Below are 21213 nucleotides of genomic sequence, written 5' to 3'. Positions count from 1 at the left end.
TGTCATGTTGGAGGCTCCACTTTTTGAATTTGGACTTAGGGAAAGTCCCTCAGGACTCTACCTCATCATTTGACCTCCTGGGAATTTATACCATTTAGCCTTGAGCATATTCCTTGTTGAAGAACGCCGTGTTGTGTTTCTCTCAACCTGTTTTCTAGATTACACCTTTTTTTGAAATGTCCAAATTGTTCCAGTCTTAGAGGTAGGAGAAAATTTAGAAATCTGAACTGAAAAAACCCATGCTGGTTATTCCATCTATCCTTTCCAGTTGTATTTCCCGTGAGTTCACATGTTAATTCTCTATTCTAACTATGCCTGGACAGTGTTCTATTTTTTCTCTAAATGTTAGAAGTTTTTAAAGACTTCAGATGTATTTCCTATCATTTTTTTCTCTAGGACCGAGAGTGTCAAATGGAACCTCCCCCTAGAGCAACCTTCTCTGCCACAGCTAATCAGGTAAACCCCCTTTGGCCAACTTAGAGTCCAAAGGATGGAGTATGGCCTAATTAATAGAAAATGGCCTGGGAGTCAAATGGCTCCCCACTATTCCCTGCCCTAATATAGAAATCATTTTACCATCCTGTGTCCCTATTTCACACTTTGTGAACTGGGGGTTAACCGCAGCCCTCTCGGTATTTTTAAATTTAGTGCAAACCCAGCATGCTCAGGCTGGGTCCCCTTCTGCCTTTTCTGTGGCACTAATATATATTCTGGGTGCCCTGATATTTAAATCACTCTACAGATTCATTTTGCTGTTCTAGATTCCGGTTTGCACATGGTGCCATAGTATTTAAGGAAATGTAAAAATTCATTTATGTGTATGAATTTATTCAATTACATTACCATCATAAGCCCTGAGGTTGGCTTGGAAAAAATTACACTGAAAAGCATTGCTCTTGATTATGTCTTAACTAGAGATCAGAGGCTGTAATTGAAGTCCTGGGTAATGTGCGGATCTCTTCTAGGCTGAAGGAGGTTTTTCTGGTAATAAGATGATGGAAAGATTCTGAGAACCAAATTGCTAAATAAATCAAACCATAACTTAGGTTTTAGATGAATACATTTAGGAAAAGTGCAAGCAAGACATCTTTGAGCCTCTGTTTGTCTTTACAGCAGTTTCTGCAGAATGGTATTTTTTTTTTCTTCCTTTGCAAAATGAAACCATAGTTATTGTACTTCCACGTCTCCATACTTATTTCACTGGGCATTTGAGGAATGTTTATGTCAGGATGATGGGAGTGGCAAATAGCCTTAGAAGGTCCTAGAGACCAGAACCCAGGCACCCCCTAATGTCCTCATAAGGAGGACTCATAAAGGGCTCAGCACAGGACTAAGGATGGCTTTCACTTGGATTTGATTCCAAGTCACTTGGGCGGGTAGTAAATGTTTCTATAATGCAGGGAATAGGATTTCAGAAAAAGGCATCAAAGGAGGATTTGGAATTAGATGTGTGATGGTGGAGAGAGTTTAGCTCAGAGGACTGATTTCTCTGATGTCATTCTACTGGTTCAAAACAGTTCATTCCCCAAAATGATGACGTTTTAAAGATAATTGTTAATGAATACACATGAAAATTGAAGGCAAAAGGAAAAGGGGACAGCAGAAAATGAGATGGGTAGATAGTGTCATGGAAACAATGAACATGAGCTTGGACAGACTTCCAGAGATAGTGGAGGATAGAAAGGCCTAGCGTGCTTTGGTCCAAGGGGTCTCGAAGAGTCACACTGGACTAAACAACAACACATGAAAATATATATGCCAACACTTACTAGCTGTGTGACCCTGGGCAAGTCACTGAACCCCAATTGCCTCACCAAAAAAAAAACAAAACAACAAACAAACAAACAAAAAAAAAAAAACAAAAGAAATACATATGCCAAAGAAAGTACTGCTGTGGGCCCTGCCCTCTGAGAGTTCCCTGAATTACAAGGAGATATGTTTGGTAATGGTTTATTAATCCTTTGGAGTAGAGAGTCTCCAAAATTATGTACCCCTTGAACTTGCCTTATCCTCCCCACCTTTCCACCAATGATAAAATCAATAATAATAATGATAATAATAATAATAAAGCCTGGAATTAGTATGAGGGGAGACTTTGATTTGAGTCCTGCCTCCAAAACTTACTTGCTGTGTGGCCATGGGCAAGTCACTTGACCTCTCTGAACTTCAGTTTCCTCATCGGGAAAATGGGCACAATAGCTCCAGCAGTCCTACCTCACTGTATTGTTATAAAGATCAAAGGAGATAATGTATAGTAAAGTACTCTGCAAGCCTTAAAGTGCTATACAGAGTCAGTAATTTTTATCTCTTTAGCTGATCCCTGAAGTTTTGAGCATGTGACCTGACCTGGTATGGTGGCACTCATCACTATAGCATGGTGCTTGAACTTGGGAGCTCTGAACTGATGTGGGCTATGCCTCTGGGCTTCAGCACTAAATTCGGCATTGAAATGGGGAGCCCTGAGGAGGGGAAAACCAGACCAGGTTGGAAACAAAGCAGATTAGAGCGCTAAAGAGATTAGGGTGAGACTGGGCCTGTGAAGGCCCCCTGCACTTCAGCCCGAGGCAAGATAGAGAGAGATCCAGCCTTCTAAGTAGACAGATAGATAGATAGATCGATCAACAAATGTATAAGTAAATGAATGAATGGATAGATAAATACGTGAATGAACATAGGAATGAATCGACAAATGAATAGATAAACAAATGAGTGAAGTTGTGACCTTGACCCTTCTGTTGCCGGTAAAAGTACAGTATTTCCCCTCCTATTTTCTCTCCCTCTCCTCACCTTTTCCTACTTGGGCTCCTTGGGGAAAAAAGTCGGAATAATCACAAAGGCAACATTAATGCAGAAGTCAAGAGTTTGGCATTGCACACAGCAGTCACCTCCATAAAGATAACCCACGGTTTGCTGCTGCTGCATCACGCAGTGTCCCCAGCCTGCGTTACTCTTGTGGCAGGTGACTGATGTGGGGAAGACCAGGTGCTGGATTCACTGCAGTAAATATCCCGCATTTCTTCCAGGTCCCACAGATGCTCACCAGCTCTTGAACTGCAGTAACCATCATTCACTGTCATTTACAAGGATGGCCCTGCCGTTCTGTGATATACGCTCCATCTGATGGCACATGGGATTATTGGGGTCACAAGGGAGCCTAAAGATGGTCTAGTCCAACCCCCTCATCCTACAGATGCTAAGTAGTTAGCTGGGTTGGTGGCACAGTGGATAGAGCTCTGGGCCTGGAGTCAGGAAGACCTGAGTTCAAATCTACAAGTCATTTCATCTCTGTCTGCCTCAGTTTCCTCATCTGTAAAATGGGGGTAATAATAGCACTTCCCAGGCTTGTTTCAAGGCTAAAAACCTTGAAGTACTCTTTAAATGCTGGTTACTATTATTATTACAGATGAGGAAACTGAGGCTCAGAAAGAAGTGATTTGACCAAGGTCACATTGAGGGAAAAGCAACAGAACAGGAATTTGAAATTGTATCTTCTGACTCCAAAGCCATTGTTTTGTCTACTAAATAACACTGACCTCCTCTATAATTTATCCCTTTTTTTCCTCCACCTCACTTTCAGACTTTAGTCTCAGGGGCCTTGCTGAAAAGTATAGTTAGCAACATAACTTTCTAACACAGACCAAGAAGGCCAGGGTAGGAGTGAAGCCCTCATTCTGTTCCATCCTGGCAGGAAAGAATTTTTTTTTAATTATCACATACAAATTACCAAAGAAAATGAGAGTTTTTAAAAAATGTTTTACTACTGTGAGATAATCTATTCCACTTCCTGCTACCTACTGATGGGACCAAGGGGTTTAAAAATGGTCAGTGCCTTGCTTCAGCTAAGTGTCACTACATGGCACTTGGTTCACTTAATGAGGGAGTCCCAATTCTGAGGTTATTTAAAAATTACCTTTCACTCTAATGTAATTTCTCTCTTCCTTCCCTCTTGTTCAGTGGGAGATTTACGATGCGTATATGGATGAACTGGAGAAACAAGAAAAGACCAAGGAGATGGAGAAGGCAAAAGGCCCAGTGGCTAAAAAAATTGGGATGAGGACAAGGAGGAAGATGACCTCCCTGGAGTCCCAGGTACCGAGTAGGACTCAAATCCTTCTGTCCTTTCAGGATGCTTTTTGGTTTGTCTTTTTCTCCTTTGGTTCAACAGTGACCAAAATGGTGATGATGCTGGTGCCTAGCTGCAGACACAGACAAAAAACAGTTCAGCCAACATTTGTTGCCTACTTTGTGGACCTTGTTGAATAAACTCTCAGAAATTCACCTCATAATCTGAATTGTGAGGAGGAATGAGAAAAGGGACATAGATGCTAGGAAAAAGGACCCAGTGGCAATAGCAGTAGCAAGAGGAATAAAGACAGGCTGAACACAAGGACCTGGAATCCAGGGATTACAGAAGTTTAGTAAGGGGAGAAAGATGAAGGAGCCCTGGGCTAGAAATCTAAATCCCCTTCAAGGACTCTGAGAGTAGGAACTGATTGATGGCCACTAAGGACTAGGGCCCAGGGCAGGATCCTGACTTCCTTTGAATCTTTAGGGGTGGGACAACCTGATCCTTCTTGGGTTTTTGAATAGTTTTTACTAAGACAAGGTGTTGGAAATAAGATTAACAATACTTTTCTAAATGCCCTTCCATGAAGGAGGCCACAGAGAGACTTGGATGCCTACTCCAGTGTTCTACCTTTTGAAGTTCAAGTAGAGGGAGACAGTGTTGGGGCCAGCAGGGATTTAGAAATGACTGTGGGGAAAAGGAGGGTGGAATAAGAGTAGTCAGTCCTATTGCAGTGGCCCAGAGACCCTGTACTCAGAGCCAGGAGTAAGTACGGACTCACCTAAAGTGAGGAAGGCAATGAGGGGCACATTTTATAAATTTATATTTTTAATCCCAGAGAATTTAATGTTTTGTTCCACATAATTTGTGGCAAATCAAGTCACGTGGATTTCAGTGAACCCTGGTGCCTAGCACAGTGCCTGGCATATAGTAGGTACTTAATAAATGCTCTTTGATTGATTGAAGACAAAGCCTTAGTTGTACGCACAGGGCATTGTCATAGTCCTTGCTCTGCCTAAGGCCCCTTTTCTCTGCACTCTGAGCACACTGGGCCTAATAGCTGCTGTCTGCCTGCAGTAGTAACATTTGCTGTGATAGCAAAGCTTTCTCAGCAGCCCTTAATGATGGTCTTCATTTCCAGTGTATTTACTGTAGATTCCTGAGTGCTTGGGAGAGATTTGAAATATATTATGAGAGAGGGAAGGGGGTGACTTGGGGCTTTAAGAGGGGTTTTTTAGGTAGTTCTTGCCTTCCCTTATTTAAATACCCCTTTTCCCTTGTTCATTGCTAACTAATTATAAGCTCTTCCTCTGCTCTTGATTCCTGGGACATAGAAGCAGGAGCTCTTTAGGCAATCTTTGTGATTGTAAGACTGAGCTCCTTTCAGAAAGTCTAGGCTAATGACCTGGTAATTGTGTTTCTGGCTTCCCAATGAAAAGTAAAGTGCTGGGAGAGCTATCAACCAAGAGAGACTTAACAGCCCTTAACTGTTTCCTGACAGCCTTTCTTTCGTTCTGCTGTTGAGCAGCTGTACTTGTACTTCACAATAAACTGATGTAGGAGCAGGGTCAAGAGGAGAAATGCTGGGTATCCTTACCTTGAAAAATACTCTTCAGTGGGAGAAACACTGCCACCACTAGCAACAAGAAGAAACGTTGTTGAGCACCTAGGTTAATGGAATGCTTTTGAACGGTTCTTCTGCAAAAGGAAAATTTATTGAATGAAAAATAACAAGATCATTCCCCAGAAGCCCTCATAAATTTTCAGAAGGCAAACAAAACTACTGTTGGAAGTTAAATGTTTCAATTTGATTATAACAGCATATTAATTTTAGGTGAAATTAATGTTAAAGCAGAGTATTTGTTTTGTTTGTTTTAGAGTATATTAGGCCTCTTGCCTAATCACTTTGTACAGTACCTTTCTGCCTACTTTGTAGGACTCAGAGCATTATTTTTATTATATTATTGTGTATTTGCTTTTTTGATTATGATTTTTTTCAAAAAATATTTATTTGAAGTTGAGTTGTTGGCCAGGAACACATCTCCTAATGATCACTTCATCCCTCCTGGGAAAATATGATCTATGTTACAGTGATTCACTTCATCCCTCAGCCTCTGTAAGTGTATTAAGACCAAACATAGGAACTGACTGATTCCTTCAGAATCACAGCAGAGACTTATGGCCTTTAGGTAAAGCTGGAGACATGCTTCTCAAGTAAACAAGGACCGAATGATCTGCTTTGGAAGGATCTGTTTGCCAAATGAAGATCAGTAGATACCGACCATATGATATTAGAACAGTCGTCATAGACTTCAGGACCTGTAGAGGTTTGTGGGAAAAGATACTTGGCCCGGAACACGTATTTATCTGTATCTTCATTTCTCCCCAATTATATATTACCAAATGACTACCCGTTATCGTTACCAACTACAGAAGGAGAAACTTGAGACAGGGGAAGAGACCCAGGTGCAAGACAATACTTCCTGCATGGATGCAGTTATAGATGCAGCTAAGAGGCCGTGGGTGCCTGCTTCGTGGCAGGTTTGGAAAGGGAATAGTTGTTTTCTTAAGCATCAACATTTTCTCTGGAATGATCAGGCATGCTGGGATGATCAGAGTCATTCAGGTGCAGGGTTTGCAGGACCTACAACTATTCAGAGTAGTATACAAATGGGATTACCTTTTTGGTCACCTTCCCCAGAACCATCAGTGGTCACCTTTTGCTGAGGAACAGAACCCAAACCCAGAGTGGACTTAACCTTGGCTTTGGAAGTCTTGTGGCCTTCAAAGCTAGCATTTTCCTTTGTTCTACCTTAGGTCTCAGAAGACCAGAAAGGTAGGAGGGGGCTAGGTTATGAAGGGCTTTGAATGCCAAGCAGAGTGTTTTGTATTTGATCCTAGAGGCAATAGGGAAGGGTTGGATTTTATTGAGTAGGAGAGTGGCATGGTCAGACCTGTGCTTCATGAAAATCACTTTGGTGGCCAAATGGAAGATGGATTGGAGTGGGGAGAAACTTGAGACAGGCAGACCCACCAGCAGGCTACTGCAATAGTCTAGGCACGAGGTAATGAGGGACTTCACCAGAGTGATGGCAGTGTCAGAGGACAGAAGGAATGTATTCAAGGTAAAACTGACAGGGCTTAGCAACAGATTGGATATGGGGGGTGAGAGATAGTAAGGAGCTGATGACCCCTCAGGTTGCAATCCTGAGGAACTGGGAGGGTGGTGTTTCCATCTATAGTAATAGGGAAGGAAGGGAGAGGGGCAGGGCTTGGGGAGAGAGAGAATGGGTTACATTTTGGACACGTTGAGTTTAAGATGTCTATTGGACGTCCTCTTCCATTAGAGAGAAAAGCCTGGAAGCAGAGGAATTAGTTAGGAAACTGTTACAGTAGAACCAGGTGATAGGTAATTAAAACCTGCACTAGCTGTGTTGGCAGTGTGAGTGGAAAGGAGGTAATGTGATGGATGCAAGAAATATTGCCAAGACAGAATCAACAGGACTTGGCAACTGCTTCGCTGGCAGGGGGCTAAGGGAAAGGAAAGAGGCAAAGATGACTCAAGCCTAATTGATGGCTGACTAAGAAGATGGTGGTGCCAACAAGAGAAATAGGAACATGAAAGGGGAGGGGCAGGTGGTGGGAGGTGAGGGGGATGGTGATGAGTTCAGACTTAGAAATGTTGAGTTTGCCATATCCCATCAGCCCTCTCCTGTGACCTTTATCAGCCTCCCTTATGGTACTTGTCAACTACTTATATGCATATTGTATCTCTTCTGTTAGACTATAAGTTTCTTGGGGTAGTTATTGTAATTTATATATCTTTATATTCTTTAAAATACCTTAAATGTGATCAGTAATTGATCAGAAAGTGTTTATTACATGAATCCAACTGAGAAAGGTAACAGTTAACCAAGTACCATTTTAATTGTAGTGATTTGTCATTAGAAGACAAATACTGAGACATTTATCATTATAAACTCGTGACATTTATTTTCTTTTCTCTTATATTTTCTATTTTGACATAGCGGGTGCTTCCCAACCAACACTCAAACAAACCCCCCACAAAGTGCATTCTACCAAAATATCTAAGGTTTAATAGTGATTACTGTTGGTAATACATTCAAGACATTTGTTTTCAAAACACCATGTGATGAACTGATGGTCATATCTAATTTTATTTGCCTTTGGGGGGAACCTAGTGTGAAAATCCTCACCTACCAGGCCTTTTAAGTGGCAAACTATCCAGTCTAGGTGGGGTGGTGTCTGGGCCTCCTCCTACCAAACAGACATAAGCCAACTTGTCATTTGGTCTGAGAGTTAGGGATCAAGGATGCCATTAGCATTATTATATTCGAACAGACTGTATCCTTTTCCATTTGAGGCATGGGTGGGTATACAGATGTGATAAGTATCCTACCTCCTCTCTCTGACTCTGCCTTTCATGTGGCTTGGTCCTGCCTCCTGGGCCTGTTATTCTGTAAGACTAGAAGGAGGCCTGACCTTCAGCAAAATGTGAAGTAGATGCACTGTTACTCTTGGCACTTTCCCACCTTTTATTTCAGTCTCTTGGACTTCCTCTCAGTTCTTGCCCATGAGTGCGGAGTGTTCCTGTTGTCTCCCAGCTGCCTAGAGCTTGAGACCACTATGTTCTATGGTTATGCCCTTTGCTTTCCCCTCTTAAGGTTTGCTTTGCAGCTGTGATATGGTAACCACCACTCAAAGGTTAATGATTTGTGGTTGCTTCCCATCTTACCCTTCCTAAGAGGACTGGGATTTTAATAAATTCATAGTGCCTCAACCCAAAGAAACAGAGCTCAAGTGGGGGCAACGAGGGAAAATTCTCCTGTGTGAGAGGGATTTGGGAGCAGAAGGATTTTAATGGTTCCAAATTTCACCTTGTAGGTTGCTTCCTGATCCATCTATTGGTAGGATTGGCACTCTATATTGAACTTCTTGTCTCTTGGGAAGTTCAATATCTGCTCTTTCCCTAAAAATTATATGATTCTTATTTTAAAAAATAATGTTATTTCAAATTTGTTGGGGTGGGGGGAGAGAATTCTTTATTGAGAGGTCTCTGCCCAGGAAACCAGATAAGCCCACATGCAATATTTCAAGTCAAATAAGATCAGGATGGAAGAGATTTTGCAAAAGGAACTGAATTCTTTGTGCCAGTGTGGGAAGGTGAATCTTGACTTGAAACCCAGGAGACCTGTGGAAGGGAGAGTTTGCTTTCTAAGTTGTCCTAACCGTGGAGGCTGTGGAATCCTTGCTCAAGGAAACTTTGGAACACCCTTTTCAGAGTTTTCCTTCTATCAGCCTGTTGGTGCTTCAGGAGAAGGGTTCTTGGTCATATGGTAGCAAGAGGACTGCTTCATGTTGTGATCTTTGGTTTTTGGAGGAAGGGAGAGTAACCAAAGGGCATCCTGTTCAATTTGTTCCCTGTTCCTAGGTGAGGCTGGTCATACTAGAGCCAGGGGCGGTTCCTCCCTTGGAACTAACAGCTGGGGATCCATCTTTCTCTTAACCTGAAGGTATCCAGAGATTAAAAAAAAAAGTGACACCAACCAATCAGCTTAGCACAGTGCTAAGCTGTGTTCATAGTAGGTGTCTTGTAATTGCTAGTTGACAGACTGATAGTCATCTAACACCTAGGACTCTCTTAGTAGGAAAAGCTCTTTCCATCCCTGGTCAGAGGCTACAGATATTGAAAAAAGGGAGACAAATTTTATGAAAATTTCATGACTGACTTTAAAGTCATCAGAAATTGATAGCATAAATTAAGAGTTGGAAATCCTTCATCCAAATCATCATGATATAAGATTGGAGTTGCATTTTGTGACTCTTTTGTAAGCCTATTTTATTTTGTGTGTTTAAAAACATGATTTTGATAAGGGGTCCATAGATTTCACCAGACTGTGGAAAGGGTCTGGGACACAAAAAAAGTGAAGATCCCCTGCTTTAACGAAATAAAATTCATTACTTGATGGACAACCTTCTAGTGAAGATCCTCTCTGTAGTTAGCTCAGCCAGTCTCTAGGTGAATGAGATGTGGTCTGTCACCAGGCCTAGACAAAGAATCCTTCAACTGAGATCATATCTGTAACAGTGCCCAGCACATAAAGAGCACTTAATAAATGCTTATACTTTCTCCTTCCATTCCCATTCCAGCTTAGTCATATGGCCTAGTAGATCTTCAGCTTCAGAACCCCAGGGTTCTCCATGCCACAGTGAAACACTGGAAAAGGACATTCCTGGAGGAACTGTTTACGTATGACTGCTCAAAAAACCCACTTCATCAGACTTTGCAGAGTAGCTCATTTCCTAGATGCCCTTCCTTCCTTCTTTTTTTTTTCTAGCTAATTAAACCTTCCTTTGAGCCTGACAAAACCTCCCAATTTCCATTGGAACAGACTGCTCTGCATCTGACTTCCAACCTTGACTTCTATATTTACTCTCCTATTATCCATGGCTTCCTTTGTTGACCAGTGTTTCTTGAGTACCTAATGTGTGTGTGTTACCCAACCCTGTGAATGGTTGTTACAGGAGAACCAGAGAAGAAGGCACATTTCCTGTCTTTGAGGGGGCTTATATGCTAATTGGGGAGAAAGAATATATACAAAGAGGAAACTGGAGAACATTACAAGACAAGATATAATCACATGCTCAATTATAATGCTGTAAGGATACAAGGAAGGAGGAGACTGAGAGTAGATATAAAAAGTTTCATGGAGAGAGTGGGATTAAAGCTATCCATGAGAGGATGGAAAGGTTTCTTTTTGGAGCTGTCTTAGCACCCCTCAGAATAAGTGGTGTCAGTGCTGAAGGTTATCAAAAACCTGCCATCTCTGTAACAGGCTGTCTGACCACTTCCATTTTCTCCCACGTGTGTCTCTCTGCTGCATCAAATCCTGTTGTATCCTTGCTTATATAATTCTTAGTTTTGGAGTATAAGCTAAAGATGTAAGGCTATAAAAGCTGAGCAGATGACTAAATGTCTCTGAGCATCTGACAAGGTGGCTTTCGTTCAGTAAAGACAGTTATGGGGTGCTGTGGATCTGGGGTAAAGAAAGAAGCTTAAACAATGCCTTATGTACCAGAGGAGTGACTGATCTGACCACGTCACTACCCTACTCAACCAAATCCAGTGGCTTCCTCTATTGCCTTCAGAATAAACTATGAACTCCTCTGTTTAGCTTGTAAAGGCTAACACAACCTGGCTCCACCTGCTCTCTCCAACCTCACTGGACGTTCCTTCCCCCCCTCCACTCTGTGATCCAGCCAAATTGTCCTTCTCTTTGTTCCTCCTATGATAAGATAAAATCTCCCATCTCTTGCCTTTGCATTGACTGCTTCCCATGCCGGAAATGCAGTCCTTCCTTACATCTGCTTCATAGTCCATCTTCCTTTAAGATCTAGCTCAGACACTGTCTTCTGCATGAAGTCTTTCTGATGCCCCCAACTGTTAGTTGCCTGTGTTCTCCCAAACAACTTTGTATTTAACAACTTTGTGTATTTGTTTACGCGTTAACTTTATATTTATACTGTGTATATGTGTAGATGTACTCATTATCTCCCCATTAGAACATAAGCTCATTGCAAGGAGGGATTGTTTCACTTTTTTTGTACTTGTATCCCTCCCGCCAAGCAGAGTACCTGGTATGTAGTAGGCATGTAAAAGATGATGACTTATCGATTGATCGTCCTTGGGTGTTCCTGCTGCTGCCAAGATGAAAGTGTGCATGAACTTTAGCAAGAATATTCAGAGGTGCCAGAGAGTAGAAAGGGAGCTGGTATATGTGGCAACTGGATTGCAGTTGGTAGCAAGAGAGCATTTGATGAGTTAGTGGACAAGTTGGAAAGACAGGGCATTTAGTGAGAGTGAGTGCGGGGAAGAGATTGGTTGAGATTATGCTGCTGGAAAATGCACACAGTTACAATGCTTCAGTATTGGTCTTGAGCGTCCTCCCCTTCTCCATAGCCTGCATGGTATGTGGATCCATTTCTGAGTATTTCTTGGTCTAAGTTGTGGCCGTAGCTGCTCCAGAGCCTACACACAACAGAATTAGGAAGGTAAGCAATGATGAGACTCTATCAGCTCCAGCCTAATGCTGCTGATCTGAATGGTACTAGTTGAGCTTAATCCCAATTTCATGTTCCAAGAGGAAAAATGTTTAGAGATCATTATGCATAATAGGCAGCCCCTTAACAATGCCATCTGCTGCTTGTTTTTCTTTTCTACAGAGTGATGACATAACCAAGGTGACCCAAGCAGCCAAAATAGTGGAGCGGATGGTCAATCAGAACACGTATGATGACATTGCCCAAGGTATGGTACTCATTGGAAGACTGCTTATAGCTTTTGTTTTTAGGAATACTCACATTTCAAATCAACAAATATGAAATGGGTACCTTTTGGGTAATTGGCCTATGCTAGACATTGTAAAGTAAGAGAAAGAAGACACAGGCCCAGCCCTCAAAAAGTTTGTGATATCTTTATAATTATGGAAGCAAGATAGATAGATAAAGAGAGCTATAGATATAGCTATATGGGAGAAATCATATAGGAAAATATACTTGTAAATGTCAAAATGAATGGTACTGATGAGAATGTCACAGGAATTCAGAGAAAGGAAAGATAGATGTGTCTAGAGGAATTGGGGGAGATTTTACTGAATCTTGAAAGATTAAGAGGATTTTTTTAGGCAATAGAGGAGGAAAGCTCGTAGGATCATAGATTTAGAGCTAGAATGAACCTCCAAGACCACCTGGTCCAACCTCCTCATTTTGCAGATAAGGAAACTGAGACCTAGGAAAGTTAATTCTGCTAAAGGTCAGAGGTTTACTAACTCACTGCCTGGATATTCTGTCTCCAGAGCCAGTCAGTGATCCTTTCCACTGGTACCAAAGGACCATCATGAGCAAAGACTTGGGGAGAGGCATGAACATAGTGTACACGAACAGTGACATTTGGCCAGCAGGAGCAGAAAGTTCATATAGGGGAATAGATGGAGAAATTCTGAAGCATGGCAAAAAATAGGAACCTTGAATCGCATCTCAGGGCTGAATAGCAAATTGAGAACACTTGTTAATATTCCTCTAGGATGTTGCCTATTATGAACCTCTCCAGCCTCAACAACTCCTTAGTTATTAATTTAAATAAGTTTTTATTGATATTTTCTGTTTCTTGCATCTTTATCGTCATCCCATTTATCCCTCTCCCTCTGCCTCCCAGAGAGCCATCCCATAAGACAAATAGTATTTTTCAGAGAGGAAAAACGTCAGTACAACAGATCAATGTATTGAGAAAGTCTGAAAACATGCACAGTGTGAACCCCTACTCCACCAAGGGGTAGGTTGGAGATGTCTTCCCATATCTCTTCATCCAAGTCTTGCTTGATCTTGTAACTTTTGTTACATTTACTTATGATTTTTTGGTGTATCATTCTTTCCATTTATATTGTTGTAGTTTCTGTGTATATTGTTTTCTTGGCTCTGCTTACTTCACTTTGCATCTCTTCATATAGATCTTTCTGGGCTTCTCTGTATTCATCACACACATCATTTCTTACAGCACAGTAATATTCTATGATATCTGTGTACCATAATTTGTTTTGCCATTCCCCAATTGATGGGTGTCTATTTTGTTTCTAATTTTTAGTTATCACAAAAAAGTGCTATTATAAATATTTTGTAGTATGTGGGGACTTTCTTTTTATTGATGGCTTCCTTGGAGTATAAGCCCAGTAATGGAGTTTTTGGTTCAAAGGATATAGACATTTTGGTCAGTTTATTTGCATATTTCAAAGGTGCTTTCTAAAATGATTGTACCATTTCACAGCTCCACCAACAATGTGTTAGTGAGCTTATCCTTCCACAACCCCTCCAACATTGAATGTTGCCATTTTGAGGTCATATTTGCCGATTTTCAGGGTATGAAATGAAATTTCAGGGTTGTTTTGATTTGCATTTCTGTTATTATTAGTGATTTGGATCATTCTTTCATGTGGTTGTGAATAGTTTGCAAATCTTTTGGAACTAGTTGTTCATATCTTTTGATTGTTTATCTATTGGGGAATGGGTATTGGTCATATATATATATATAATGAGTGTATATATGCATACAGATGTGTGTATACACACACATTATATATAGTTTGTATATCTCAACACTAAACCCTTATCAGAGAAGTTTGATATGAAAATTTTTTCCCATTCAACTACTTGCCTTCTTATTCTAGGTGCATTAATTTTGTCTGGGCAGAAGCTTTTCAATTTCAAGTAATCAAAGTTATCTATTTTATCTTTGGTAATTGCTTTTATCTCTGGTTTGATTATGCACACATCTCCTAACCATAGCTATGAAAGCTATATGATCTATTTCTCTTCTGATTTTTTAATGATCTTTTAATATTAAGGATGTGTATCTGGTTAGAATGTATTATGGAATATGGTATAAAGTGCTGGTCTAAGCCTAATTTCTGTCTGATTGCTTTCCCAGCAGTTTTTTCCAAATAAGGAGCTTTTTCCTAGGTTGTTTTTCCTATGTTGTCCACTTTGTCCAACACTGGGTCATTGAATTCTATTGTTTCCTAATCCTCCATTGACCTATCTCTCAATTCTTTAACTAGTCTCAGATGATTTTGATGACTGCTGCTTTATAATATAGTTTGAGGTCTGAAAGTTCTATTGCTCCTTTATCCCTTTTTCTTTTCATAATTTTCCTTGATATTACTTAGTTATTATGTTCTCAGTTCACGAATTGCTCATTATTTTGAATTTAAGATATTATTTTTGTTCAATTCACATTTTAGAAAGGACATTGACAAACTAATAAAGCCTATTAAGAGGAAAATGACCAGGATAGTGAGGTATATGGAGGCAATGATGTGTAAGGATTTAGGAAAAGGATCTGGGAATGTTTAGCCTGAAGAAGGAAAGACTTGGGCAGGGGAGGAGAAAGTGGAGAAGAGAGAGGTCTTTAGGTATCTGATGTAGTGACATGTAAAAGAAAGATTAGACTTAAGAAACAATGTTGCATAGTGGATGGAGTACTGGACTTAGTAACTGTGTGCTCGCTAGCAAGTCTCTTAACTTAGCATCTCAATTTCCTCACCTATTAAATGGGCAATATAATATTTGTGTTTTTATTGTTGTTGTTTAGTTGTTTTTCAGTGGGTCTGACTCTTTGTGACCCCATTTGGGATTTTCTTGGCCAAGATACTAGGTGGCTTGCCATTGCTTTCTCTAGCTCATCTTACAGATGAGGAAACTGAGGCAAACAGGGGTAAGTGATTTGCCTAGGGTCACACAGTTAGTAAATGTTTGAGGCCAGATTTGAACTCAGGAAGATGAGTCTACCTGACTCTAGGCCAGCACTCTCTCCACTGTAATCTATCTCAAAAGGTTGTTCTGAGGAAAGTACTCTGAAAACTTTAAAGTACTATTGGAATGTTAATTACTGTTATTGTTATTTATTTATTTAAGGCAATTGGGGTTAAGTGACTTGCCCAGGGTCACACAGCTAGTAAGTGTCAAGTGCTTGTTGACACTTGTTGGTCTGAGGCTAGATTTGAACTCAGGTCCTCCTGACTTCAGGGCCGGTGCTCTATCCACTGCGCCAACTAGCTGCCCCCCATTATTGTTATTTAACTAGGCTTCAGAGGGCAGAACCAAGTGGAAGTTCAAGAAAAGAAAACTTGGACTTGATGTTAAGGAAAACTCCCTCATAATTAGAGATATTCAGAAGAAGAATGCACTCATTTGAGTACCCGAATAATACTGGAATTCTTCATGTGGAGATTGGATGAGCAGCTTGACATTAGGCAGGGTCTAGGCCAGGGGTGGGGAACCTACAGCCTTCTGGCCACATGTAGCCTTCTAGATCCTTAAGTGCGGCCTTTTTTTTTTTTTTATTAATCCAAATTAAGGATCTAGAAGGCTACATGTGGGCAGAAGGCCGCAGGTTCCCCACCCCTGGTGGTCAGAATTCATGTTCAGATACAGGCTGAACAGGAACACCTCTGCAGTCTCTCCCCAACTCTGAGATTCTATGAGAAAACATTGAAGAGGAAGTTAGGGACCAGATATTGGCATCAGGTGCAGTGTGTAGGAATATAGCTGAGGCTCCACATCACGGATGAACATCAGAAGCCCCACCCTTACCTCATTTAGAGAAAGAGCAGATGTTTTGGGCAGCTTTGAATGGTGGTATATTATTATCAGACTAAGCCAACAGTAGTTCATAATGTGATATGTGTGTGTGTGTGTGTGTGTGTGTGTGTGTGTGTGTGTGTGTGAGAGAGAGAAACAGAAAGACAGAGACAGAGGAGAGAGATTAATAATAATAATGATAATAGTAGTAATAATATAACTGACATAAGACACTTTAATTTTTGCAAAGCATTTTACATAAATGATCTCATTTGAGCAGTACAACAACCTTGTAAGGTAGATATTACTGGTATCATTATTTCCATTTTATATATGAGAAAACTGAATCTTAGAGCTCACAACTTGCTCACTGTCCTTCAGCCAGTAAGTGTCAGAGGTGGGATTTCAAACCAGGTCTTCCCAGCCCTAGGTTCAGCATGCTGTTAACCACTCAAATGAGACAATATATTTAAAGCCCTTTGGCTACCTTAAAATGCTATATTAGAATCATAATTATAGTAATGATGATTATTATGCAAAGTAAGGCCCCCAGAAGACTGCAGGGCCTTGGCTCTGTCAGTCTGCATTTTTCATTCAGTTGCCCTGGTTTGTTATTATGTGAGGTCCTGACCTCTCTACCTCTGGGGAAGCCATTCTGGTAATCCTGAGAAGGCAAGGCTGTGTCCTGCCCCACGCTCCCCTGCCGGATGTGAGAGAGAATGAGGTCCATTGCTGCACTACACCAGGAGTTCTTAACATGTGTGTGTGCATGTGTGTGTGTGTGTGTGTGTGTGTGTGTTTCCTGGACCCCTTACACAGTCTGGTGAAGCCTCTGGACCCCTTCTCAGTATGATGTTTTTAAGTGCATAAAATAAATACATGGGACTACAAAGGAAACGAATGATATTGAAAACCAGTTACCAAAATAATCAAAAAACAAAACAAGTTCACAGAGGTTGAGAACTCTTGCACCAAAGCCAGAACTCAGAGCTTACAAGGGATCTGAGCAATCATGACATGACATGACAGGAGCCATCCTGCAGATCCAGTCCTCAAACTGAGGAGTTTGTGGCATATTCCTCTATGTAGCCCATTATTAACCTTTCCATATTCAGCAGCTCCTCAGTTACTGATTATGTTCCCCTCAGTTAACAGATTGCTCATTATTTTTTCACAACTGTGGCCACCCCCTTGGTACCTTGGTGTTCATCATTCATCCCTGGGAGAGCAAAAAAACCCAAGATTGCTGGGGAGAGTAGCCAAACAGAGCCCTTCTTTATTATTCAGGCGGAAAAATGACCTTGAATACTTTTTAGAATTACAGAATTAAAAAGCAGCTATTAATGAATTAGTTATCCACACAGCCTGACTTCCTGAAACCCAGCCACTGCAATCACCCCAGTGAAGAACTCAAATCCTAATTAATGTCAGTGGGGGAAAAATGGGCATCTGTGAGCCATCTTCATTTAAAAGAAAACAAGTCACATCAAATTGCTTTAAAGTTTAATTTTGTTTAATTGAATAAGTTTTTCTTAGAGGATGTGTAATTATAATGAAGGAGAAAATAGAAGTACTAGAAATTATCCTCCTTCCCTTAATGTGGTAATTTTAAAAGGGCAGCCATGCTTCAGAATTTCTGACATGATTCAAGGCCAGCATCTCACTGTGTAATCAATCAGCCTGTCTTTTTCCTTTGGCATTTTGGAGGTTCTTCTCACTCTGGAGCTTAGGTTATCACACCCTGATGTGTGATATCTTATAAGTGAGAGAGACAAAGAAAGCAAAAATGAGTGTGTCTCTTCCACTCAGCAAGGATATATTGAATGTCTATCCCTGTGCTGTGGAAATGGAGAAAAAAAAGCTATGATTCAGCTTAACCATATGCCAAGTTTAACCATTTCTTGAGGGAGATGAAACTAACATGCATGACACAAAACAGTACAAGACAATATGTGAGTGCCAGGGATTGTGTTTTAGATAGTAAATACTATAGGAGGTTAGAGAAAGGTTTGATCACTGAGGAGGTTAGAGAAGTGTTTGATCACTGAGAGCCGTAGTAGTCAGGGAAGGCTTTACAGAGAAAGCAAGACTGAGAAGTGTAGGGAGGGTTTAGATAAGTGGAGAAGAGAGGTGAGGGCACATCAGGAAGGAAGGTTGGAATTGTTATAGCTTGTTTAGGGGACAGTGAGGAGAATAAGCTGGTCTCCAATCCCATGGAGCCACATGTGGTGAACCCTGTGCAGAGATGGGAAGCATCTTCATCTGTTGAAATCTTGAATTCCCTTCCTGGGCCCAACTGAGATGCCACCTCTTTCATGAAGCCTTTTTCTGACCGTTCCCTTCCTCCACCACACACATGTGGGAATGATCTCTTCCTCCTCAGATTTCTCATAACACCTTGCCAACACTGGTCCTGTGCAATTATCTCACTCTCCTTGGATTCATAGGTATATGTGTGTGTCTTCCTTGCCACCCCACTTAATCTGTTAGCTCCTTGAAAGTGGTCTTTGTACCATAGGCATACCCATGGTCATACAGCTAGCTAATAGTGCTGTACTTTATGAGTTTTGTCTTATGAAATCATTTGTATAAAGTGCTTTGTACATAATAGGCAATTAATAAATGTTTGTGAATGACTGGATGAATGAAAATTTGTTTGATCAGGAACTAATGAGACCCAAAGAGTAATGATTAAGAGATCAATGTAGGGGCAGCTAGGTGGCACAGTGGATAGAGCACCAGCCCTGAAGTCAGGAGGACCTGAGTTCAAGTCTGGCCTCAGACCAAACACTAACACTTACTAGCTGTGTGACCCTGGGCAAGTCACTTAACCCCAATTACCTTAAAAAAAAAGAGAGAGATCCATGTAAACTTAGAAGTAGGTTTGTAGTGGAGGGTCCCAGGAATCAGTCCTTTCATCTGTTCTGCTCAATGTTTCTGTTTAATTTTGTTTGTTTTTTATCAGTGATATAGATGAGAGAATGGATGTCATGTTTATCAAATTTAGAGATGACACAAAACTAGTCAGGATCATTTACAGGTTGGATGACAAAATCAAATTCCAAAGAGACCCCAGAAGATTAAAACAATGGGTAGAATTGAATAGCATGAAATTTAATAGGTTCAAATGGCAAGCACTGTATCTGAGTTTTTAAAAATCAGCTGAACAAGTGCAGGATATGAGTAGATAACAGGTCAGGTGAAAAACGTCTGGGAGACTGGGGCAAGGGGAAGGGGAGGGGGCACAGGGGGAAGGGGAGGGGGTGGGGAGAGATGGTATAAGAGTGAAAGCCCAATATGAGTCAATGGAGTGACTTGGCAGCCAAACAGATTAAGGTAATTTTATGCTTTGTAAATAGAGGATGAGGGCCCAAAATGAGAAGTGATTACCCTGTGCTAATTTTCCATATTCAGACCCCATTGGGAATATTGTGTTTGGCTCCAAGTCCCACTTTTTAGGAAGGACGTGGATGAGTATGGAGCACATTCAGAGGAGAGACCAGTAGGTGAGGGGACTTGAAACTATATTATTTGAGCATCATTTGAAGGAATTGAAGATATTTACCTTGGCAAATGGAATATTTAGCTATTTTCAGGTATTTCAAGAGTTGTCATATAGAAAGGAAATTGTTAGACTTGTTCTGTTTGATAGCAGAGAGCAAAACTAGGAACAATGGGTTAATGCTGCAGAGGCAGATTTTAACTGGATATATTAAAAGCTTCTTAACAATCACATCTGTCCATAAGTAGAATGAGCAGACTGAGTCAGTAGTGAGCTTCTCATCTCTGTAGGCATTCAGGTAGAAACTGAATACTCCCTTGTTTGGTACATATAAGCATGGGTTAGGCTAGATCAGAACCCTTTAATCTTTTTGAGTGTCACAGACCCCTTTCATAGTCTGGTGAAGCTTATGGATGCTTTCTCAGAATAGTTTTTAAATGCATAAAATAAAATACATAGAACACCAATTGTCTTGAAATAGATTCACTTTAAAAATCAAAAACATGCTCATGGACCCCAAATTAAGAACCCCTGGCCTAGATAATTTGTGAGATTATCTCATCAGAGATTCAGTGATGCTTGTCTCTTCTACTGTCTCCCCATCTAGGTGTATTGCTCTAAGCTTTGACCTAGTATTTTCATGTTGCTCCTCTCCCAGGGCCATAATCAGGCCTTGAACATAGTCAGGATCATTTACAGATTGGATGACAAAATCAAATTCCAAAGAGACCCCCAAAAGGTTAAAATGATGGGCAGGATTGAATCTAGGGCCATATTCCCAGCCCCATCATCTTCTGCCAATCCTACTCCAAAGTCAGATGTACCCATGCCTTTTGACTGGACAACAATTTGCTAATATGATCAAGAAATCCCAGGTGACATCAATCAACTAACAAACATTTAATAAGAATTATGTGTCAGACTTTATGATAAGTGCTAGAGATCACAAAGAAAATGAAAAATAACTCCATGCTGTCAAGGAGTTGACATCCCAGTAGGGGAGATAGCACATATGTAAATAGGTTCTTGCAGGTTAAATTTAAGGTAGGTGGAAGGTAGCCTTAGAAGGGAAAGCACTATCAGCTGGGGGGAGCAGGAAAGGTTTCCTATAGGAGTTAGTACTTGAACTTCTTTAAAGGAAGCCAGAGATTTGAAGAGTCAGAGGTTAGGGTGGGAGAACATTGCATTCGTTAGGGACAGCCAACTTAAAGGTATGGAGACAGGAGATGGGGTTTTGTGTGTGAGAAAGGCCAGTAAGGCTAAGCTATAGCATATGGAGAGAAGTAATTTATTTTAGGATTGTAAAGATCAGGAGCCAGAATGTGAAGAGCCTGACAGTGTCAAACTGAAAAGTTTATATTTTATCCCAGAGATAATAATATTTGGAGTTTACAGAGTTAGGGGCTGGAGGTATCTAGTTGTAGTTCAGTAATTTCAATCGTGTCCAGCTCTTCGTGACCCCATTTGGAGTTTTCTTGGCAAAGATACTGGA

At 40.8% G+C, this 21213-nt stretch overlaps 1 protein-coding gene across 1 annotated transcript in view; it reads left to right on the top strand.

Moving 5' to 3' along the window:
- The window catches only part of DNAI1 (dynein axonemal intermediate chain 1), a 247207-nt gene that overhangs the window by 79196 nt on the left and 146798 nt on the right, over nucleotides 1-21213 (top strand). Inside the window, exons 9-11 of the mRNA XM_027839294.1 lie at nucleotides 397-456; nucleotides 3955-4089; nucleotides 12311-12395. Of these exons, the coding sequence (XP_027695095.1) occupies nucleotides 397-456; nucleotides 3955-4089; nucleotides 12311-12395 (280 nt within the window). The remainder of the gene's footprint in view (nucleotides 1-396; nucleotides 457-3954; nucleotides 4090-12310; nucleotides 12396-21213) is intronic.

Source organism: Vombatus ursinus, unplaced genomic scaffold (genome assembly GCF_900497805.2).
Source record: "Vombatus ursinus unplaced genomic scaffold, bare-nosed wombat genome assembly UNPS02014832.1, whole genome shotgun sequence".
NCBI lineage: Eukaryota > Metazoa > Chordata > Mammalia > Diprotodontia > Vombatidae > Vombatus > Vombatus ursinus.
Note: the sequence above shows the minus strand (reverse complement) of the source record. Positions and strands in the feature narration are given on the sequence as shown.